The sequence below is a fragment of the Sinocyclocheilus grahami genome, unplaced genomic scaffold (assembly GCF_001515645.1).
Source record: "Sinocyclocheilus grahami isolate Dianchi unplaced genomic scaffold, SAMN03320097.WGS_v1.1 scaffold871.1, whole genome shotgun sequence".
Lineage (NCBI taxonomy): Eukaryota > Metazoa > Chordata > Actinopteri > Cypriniformes > Cyprinidae > Sinocyclocheilus > Sinocyclocheilus grahami.
In genome coordinates, this window is record NW_015506050.1 from 162,568 (window position 1) to 169,775 (window position 7,208).

Genomic DNA, 7,208 nt, shown 5'->3' on the forward strand with positions numbered 1-7,208 from the left:
AAAGGATCAGAGGTTTCCAGGTGTAGACCACAACTGTATGTTTTGCAAGCTTCTTTGGTTTAAACAAGACCGTGTGACATGAAAAATCAATTAAATTGATAGATTTTCTAAGAGAAGTGCAATATTCCCTAATAATACATTTCAGTTCCTTTTAAAACAATTAAAATAGATCCTTTATTCATAAACATTAGGTTTTTCCAAGGTTCAAATGTAGCATTTAATGAAACCAGCCTAATTATTGAACATACTTGAGAGCTGCATAGACCAATGGCCTGTTTTTTGACATTTTTAATGGGTTGATTTAACAGACTTTGTGAAGAGATCCTCAGGGAATTAAATATTGAATGGATTTGTTGTTCTGGAATTACTAGGTCGTTGGTAAGATTAAGAATGTTTTTCTACTATAGACGTTTGGTGCACTGAATGTTGTTTGAGCAACTGGTCCAACTTGTTTTTTTTTTTTAAAGATGCATTGCCTTTATAGGATATTTTGAAGACTGATGTTTCATTTTTTTGCTTGAAAAATACAAATTAAAGTTTTTACTTTTAAATAAATGCATTTGTGTGCTTAGTTTTGGATTTAATTATTTTTAATATAATCCAGAAACGTACAAAAGAATATACGTTTTTGAGAAGGAACTGTAATTTGGAGTTGGCAGAACATATTTACGCATTTACAATGGCAAATAAGCATGTGGTATTGGTGCATGGATCAATTCAGTTTAAATCGTCTCTCAAAACATACATGAGAGAAAAGTTTAAATAATTTAAATGTTTTTTTTTTACATTATATAAATGTAAATGCAGCCTTAAGTCAGATATAGGATGTACATGAAATAAAATCAGCTCAGATTAATATAGTTCAATATATTTTAGGGTTATGCAAGGATAACTAGTTTCTAAAAACACTGCAAGTCTTGATATATAAGAACACATGAGGTTGTGTCAGCAAACGCAATCTCTAATAGGACCTTTTCAAAAAAACTACATATTTTAAACAGCAAGAATTGTGTAATTTACAAATAACTAAATGTTGTGCATATGCCAAGTTAGGATCCTATTAACAAAATTATTAGCTGGAAGTAATGCAGTGTGTCAGTGGAGATATTTTAAAATAGCATATGAAATTGCAATGTCATTGCAATACTTCCAAGCGCTTATATGTTACAACACCAAGTTATTTGTTGGATTAAACAAGAGCTTTTTAGGCTCACTGCCGTTTGCTACCATTGTCTACTACAGAAAACATGACTTTTTATGTGACAATTTTACCTTTCACCAGACCATATCATAAGGTTTAAAGTTTCACAAATTCTTGCTTTTTAAAATCAATGGCTAGAGGACATTCAGCATACTGAACTTCAGGCTCTTGGGAACTGCACAGGGGAGTTTAGCTTTATTCCATATCATTAAATCTTAAAATCAATGGCTAGAGGACATTCAGCATACTGAACAGCATGATGAACTTCAGGCTCTTGGGAACTGCACAGGGGAGTTTAGCTTTATTCCATATCATTAAATAAATTAGAGAATTTGAAGGAAAAGTGTCTTTTCACATACTGAGTAGACTGTTACTGTGTTACAAAAGAAGGCATGTGTATGTAGCAGTATTTCCTGAAGCTGGATAAAACGGTTTTAATTGGTTACACACAATCTAATCAACATCTCTATTATCTACATGATTTCAAAACATTTGTACAGGTCGGGTGTACAAAATGAGATACCTGCGCAGGATACCTCACAAAGAAAAGCTGTATTTACATTGAAAATAGCTGAACGGCATCTCATTCTCCTTGAAGAAAAGCATTCACAGGTTTTAAGTCTCAGGGACACACACACACATTATGACAGCTCTACGCTCTAAAAAGTGTACAATATGCACACTTTGAAGACATCTAAAAAGCAGTCTTTGTCTTTGCAAACTGGTAGAAACAGACACACCGATGGGCAATTTGCTTCTTTGGGCTCAGGTTAATGAGCATCTTGTATGCGAATGAGGGTCCACAAAAACAATCACATCTTCAAAAGAAGAAACTCTCATAACTCGGGAAGTTATTTAACTCGGGTCTATACCGTGAGAAGGTTGACGGGATAGTTTGGTGTCAGGTCCTCATTCACATTTCAATTCCCATCAAAATGTGCACTGAGATTCTCTTAGAAAATAATGGTTCTAGAAACGACATACAAAGTGGGTTTTGGAGCAGGAAGCTGTGGTCAGACAGAGTCTTTAAGGGATCTTTCTTCAGCGAGCGATCTCACGGATTGTTTTTAGCTTTCGCGTGTGTCAAAATGTGAGACTTCAGGTTGGTGGACTGAGCGAATTTCTTGTTGCAGCCATCGAACGGGCAAACGTAAGGTCTGTCTCCAGTGTGAATCCGCACGTGTGTGCGCAAGTTAAAGTCCAATGAAAAGCGCTTTCCACATCCCTCAAATGTACACTGGGGAGGAAAAGATTAAAAAGCACATTTATTATTTATATTTAACATATTTCAGTTTTCTAAAATTGAACAGCATCATTAAACTTTTTAGAACATTAATATAAAGGGGGGAAAAATACCTGGAAAGGTTTTTCACCAGTATGAACCAACTGATGCCGTTTTAGCTTGGAACTTTCCACAAATGCCTTCCCACATTCAGCGCAGACATGAACCCGTGGCCCATGGGTGTGCAAGTGCTTTCTCATAGCGGAGTTGTCCCGAAACATTTTTGTGCAACCCTATGATAACACACAACAACTAAAATGTTAAAAATCCTGATAATAAATTACATTTAAAAAAATGAAGGTGACTGGATTAATTTGTTCAAATCTTTAAGTTGACGAACAATATCCTAAATCAGCAGTTCTACTACAGAAATTTTACAGAATTATCATGAACGATAAAAAACTCACTTTGTGAGGGCATGCTATCGTCCTTGGAGAGTCGTCCTCCTTTATTTTCCTGGGCTTCATTCTGTATTGTGAAAAACATTCAGGAGAAGACATTTGTATGCATGCTTAACTCTACGAGTTAAATAATGAATAAAACGCATGAAGCAAATCAAATTCACTGCTTTTGAATACAGAAAAATGCTAAATGGCTTTGATTTGTAAACCACCTATACACATGTATGTCCATAGGTTTGACAAGCTTCAAATCAGTTTTTTTTTTTCAAATATACTGCACAATAAATAAATGGATCATTTTATTTCCTGGGACCAGTGGAGTTTCAAATCTGCATTAAATCTCAGGCTTACAGCCTACTATAAAACTCTACGCCAAATAAATCAATAAATGCTGTAATAAAGTTTCAAGCTTTTGGCTGAATACCCACCTGGCAAACTCCGCCAGCTGTTTGGGGTCTGACAGGTCAATACCAGGTATGCCACCAGGGGGCAGTTTCTTGCCTGTCATATACTCGGAGTAGTCAGGAGGAGAGTTTTCTCCAATAATGTGCTCCTCAACCTCAGTCTCATGATCAACATCTTTCTTATCTGTACAAAACACAAGATTAAACGTTTAACAAAGTACTAAATCAAATCACACACCCTGTATTTTACAAAGAGCTTAACGTTAGAAGGACAAATAAAGCAAACAAAACGTAATTGAACTGATGACTGAAGCAACGCCCTAGTCATAAGTGATTCATCTTAAGAATAAAACAATTATATTCATTGTCTCAGAGAAGCAATGCATAAGCATATATATATATATATATATATATATATATATATACACACACATATACATACACACACAGACACACTAGTCTGGCGCGATTGTGGTGCAAATTAAATTCCAGTCAAGTATTCGGCATCAAAAATGCAATGAATGTGCGTTTCTTGTTTTTTGCATTATGCATTATGTGAGCGTTCCACCAAAAAAAATCCTCTGAAGCGCATGCGCAGTCTGTAGTGGTTTACGGCGCATTCTCGTAAACATTAACAAGGTTTCAACCTGCACTACATGTTCATGCACTTTATTTATCAAGTAATGCCACACATTTTTGGTGATTACAGGCCAGACTCACTTAAAATGAAAGCGGAGAATTTAAGAAATAATACACAACACCCATAAAACCATCAGTAACTAATATTACAATATATTTGACAATATCCGTATGTTTTACAACATACGCCGCTAGGCTGCGGCATAGTTTAAACATTTGTATGTTTCAGCATTTAAAATATTCAGCCCCTTAGTAATGTTGGTTTACAACATCGTAAACAATACAACTTTTATCAAATAGTTCAAAGTGAACGACATCTTTCTGAATGTACACTCCCATTAAACGCCGCGATTTCAAGATCGCAAAAGCTGCTAATAGATATTTCTGTATTTTGCCAAAGAAAATTAAGTATTTTCGCCGTCCACTATAAACATTTGAATATGTATTAATATAAAAATGCGCAATACGTTAAGCATTAATAGTATCCTTACGGAAAAACGCATTTGCTTGAAAACTAAACTGGGAAACATCGCCCCATGTACGGCACAGGAATCTGCTAGATGTATCTGAATTTCCCAGTTAGAGGATTTAAATACGCGGTAACATTTGTTTATTGAGGGACTGAAGCGCCGTAAGACAGACAGTTTGCAGGCAAGCAGCAGATCGTGTGACTAGGTCCCTCCCCTTCTTCAAACGGAGCTGCGCCATTGCGGCCTGCAGCAGCGCGGCGGACTCACAGCGCCTCTCTCCGCTCCCGCCGCCATCTTTCCCCGCTCACAGAACCGCCATGTTTCGGGGCCGCCGCCATAATGGTCTGGAGGAATATGGCGGCGCCCATCCACACTTAAAACATGGCTTCCCATCAAAACAAAAACATTTAGACCGGGACCACCTTGATAAGTGGCTTTTCGGGTCCGAAAATCGTTTCTGACACTGGGCTATCCGGCAGCTTTATAACACGCTCGAGAGGAAGAGGGCCCACGCGAGGCCTGCGCGAGAACAAAGCACTTGATGCGAGTCAAAACTTACCCGACGACCACATAGTGACGGAAAACTCCCCCTCCAGTGTTTTGATCTGCACTTGCTTCTGCTCCCATTTGCGTCCGCTCGCCTCGGCGGAGTTTAGGAAGCTCTTTTTGACCACTCTTTTCCCGCTGCCTCCCCCTTTCTTCATCCTTCCTGACGGGTTCTTGCCAGACACGGTCACTAAAGTCTGCTCGATATATTCCTCCTCTGCCACAGGGACGGGGATGAGGATCTGGTCCTCGCTGAGCTGCGCCATTGCGGCCTGCAGCAGCGCGGCGGACTCACAGCGCCTCTCTCCGCTCCCCGCTCCCGCCGCCATCTTTCCCCGCTCACAGAACCGCCATGTTTCGGGGCCGCCGCCATAATGGTCTGGAGGAATATGGCGGCGCCCATCCACACTTAAAACATGGCTTCCCATCAAAACAAAAACATTTAGACCGGGGCCACCTTGATAAGTGGCTTTTCGGGTCCGAAAATCGTTTCTGACACTGGGCTATCCGGCAGCTTTATAACACGCTCGAGAGGAAGAGGGCCCACGCGAGGCCTGCGCGAGAACAAAGCACTTGATGCGAGTCAAAACTTACCCGACGACCACATAGTGACGGAAAACTCCCCCTCCAGTGTTTTGATCTGCACTTGCTTCTGCTCCCATTTGCGTCCGCTCGCCTCGGCGGAGTTTAGGAAGCTCTTTTTGACCACTCTTTTCCCGCTGCCTCCCCCTTTCTTCATCCTTCCTGACGGGTTCTTGCCAGACACGGTCACTAAAGTCTGCTCGATATATTCCTCCTCTGCCACAGGGACGGGGATGAGGATCTGGTCCTCGAAGCTGTCGTCTGCGTGGAGGTCCGAATCGTCGCAGCCCACGACCTCCTCGCGAGTTTGGACCAGAATCACCTCCTGATGGTTAACGTGGTTCGGGTCGTCTGTGACCAGCGGCTGCAGCGCGATCATCGGCTGGTGCTCGTCGTCGTCGTCGTCGTCGTCGTCTCCGCCGACCACGGTTGTCTCGATGGTCTCAACTTCGATTTCGTGCAGCTCGACGATCTCCGCCGGCATCTCCGAGCCGTCTGCTTCGATGTACAGTGTCTCACCCGACGCCATTCTTGCTCTCCGAACTGATTTCACGCAAGCCCTGTATGAAGTCAACGACTCGTTCTCCCTCCTACTCCGCTAACAAACAGGCAAAACTCCGTCCCACATTGACTGACTCCGCTCACGGACTGCCTGAGAAGCAGACGTGCAAAATCTCGCGAGATCTTGGTCTTCGTGTTTGACCTCATTCTCACCAGTAAACTGTGCATTATCCACCAGCGAGTTTTTTTTAATCTTCAGTGACACATTGACAGTAGCTGATAAACTGTATATGAACAACGTTTAATTTGAATTCGAAATAATAAAATATGTAATAATTAATTTGAATGTGAAATATATTGGTTACGTATGTCGTAATAACAAGGAAACTTTTTCATTAATTGAATTGTTTATTTACTAATATGTTTTGAATTGACACAAAGAGGGTTTTTAGAGGAAACTAGATTTACAACTAGGTGGAAGTGATATACTGTATAAGTTCCACATAGGCCTGTTTCATATATACATAGTCTACTTCATTGTATTTTCTGTTAATACATACCTTTAAACAATGCTGTAATGTTTTGCATTTGTAGTGCAATGTAAACGCAAAAATTCTATTAAACGTGTAATATTATTAGGTACCTACTAATAAATAAATGAATACATTAATACATAAAATGGCACTATTTCACTATTTTCATGTCTGTTTTATTATACTCTGGCATTTACATTTAGTCATTAGCAGACGCTTTTATCCAAAGTGACTTACAAATGAGGACAATGGAAGCAATCAAAATCAGCAAAAGAGCAATGATATACAAGTGCTATAATAAGTCTGTTAGCTTAACGCAGTACACGTAGCAAGGGTTTTTTAAATAATATAATAAATAAAAAGAAAACAGAAAGAATAGAGCAAGCTAGTGTTAGAGGTCTTTTTTGCTTTTGTTAAATGTATAATAAATGAAAAAAACAGATAGAATACAAAAAGATTAGAAAGCAAGTGTTAGTTTTTTTTAAAGAAAACAAGCAGCAAATGAATAGAGTGCAAGTCTAAAAGGGAAAAGTGTTTTTTTTTTTTAAGAATAGAATTAGAATAGAGAATGCTAGAGTTAGAGGGTAAAATAAAGCTGGAAGAGATGTGTTTTTAGCCGATTCTTGAAGATGGTTAAGGACTCAGCTGC

General features: G+C 39.4%; 1 protein-coding gene across 2 annotated transcripts; it reads right to left on the reverse strand.

Moving 5' to 3' along the window:
- Nucleotides 1-1,454: 1,454 nt before the first annotated feature.
- LOC107563376 (transcriptional repressor protein YY1-like) lies at nucleotides 1,455-6,273 on the reverse strand. 2 transcript variants are annotated; one of them, XM_016248234.1, is made up of 6 exons: nucleotides 5,767-6,273; nucleotides 4,957-5,185; nucleotides 3,313-3,472; nucleotides 2,891-2,951; nucleotides 2,558-2,716; nucleotides 1,455-2,438 (listed from the first exon to the last, which is right to left on the reverse strand). In XM_016248234.1, exons 1-6 carry the CDS (start codon nucleotides 6,052-6,054, stop codon nucleotides 2,256-2,258), a joined length of 1,080 nt encoding a protein of 359 aa, XP_016103720.1. In that variant the 5' UTR covers nucleotides 6,055-6,273; the 3' UTR covers nucleotides 1,455-2,255. The 2 variants fall into 2 exon arrangements, with proteins under 2 accessions (XP_016103720.1, XP_016103721.1); XM_016248235.1 differs by lacking the exon at nucleotides 4,957-5,185 and having other exon boundaries at nucleotides 5,538-6,272.
- Nucleotides 6,274-7,208: the final 935 nt, after the last annotated feature.

Bases quoted from the DNA above. Each gene is read 5' to 3' on its own strand.
- LOC107563376 (XM_016248234.1), bottom strand. From the start codon at position 6,054: ATGGCGTCGGGTGAGACACTGTACATCGAAGCAGACGGCTCGGAGATG. The intron at 2,952-3,312 runs GTGGGTATTCAG...TTCACAATACAG, and splicing joins CAGCTGGCGGAGTTTGCCAG to AATGAAGCCCAGGAAAATAA. The intron at 2,717-2,890 runs GTGAGTTTTTTA...GTGTTATCATAG, and splicing joins CGATAGCATGCCCTCACAAA to GGTTGCACAAAAATGTTTCG.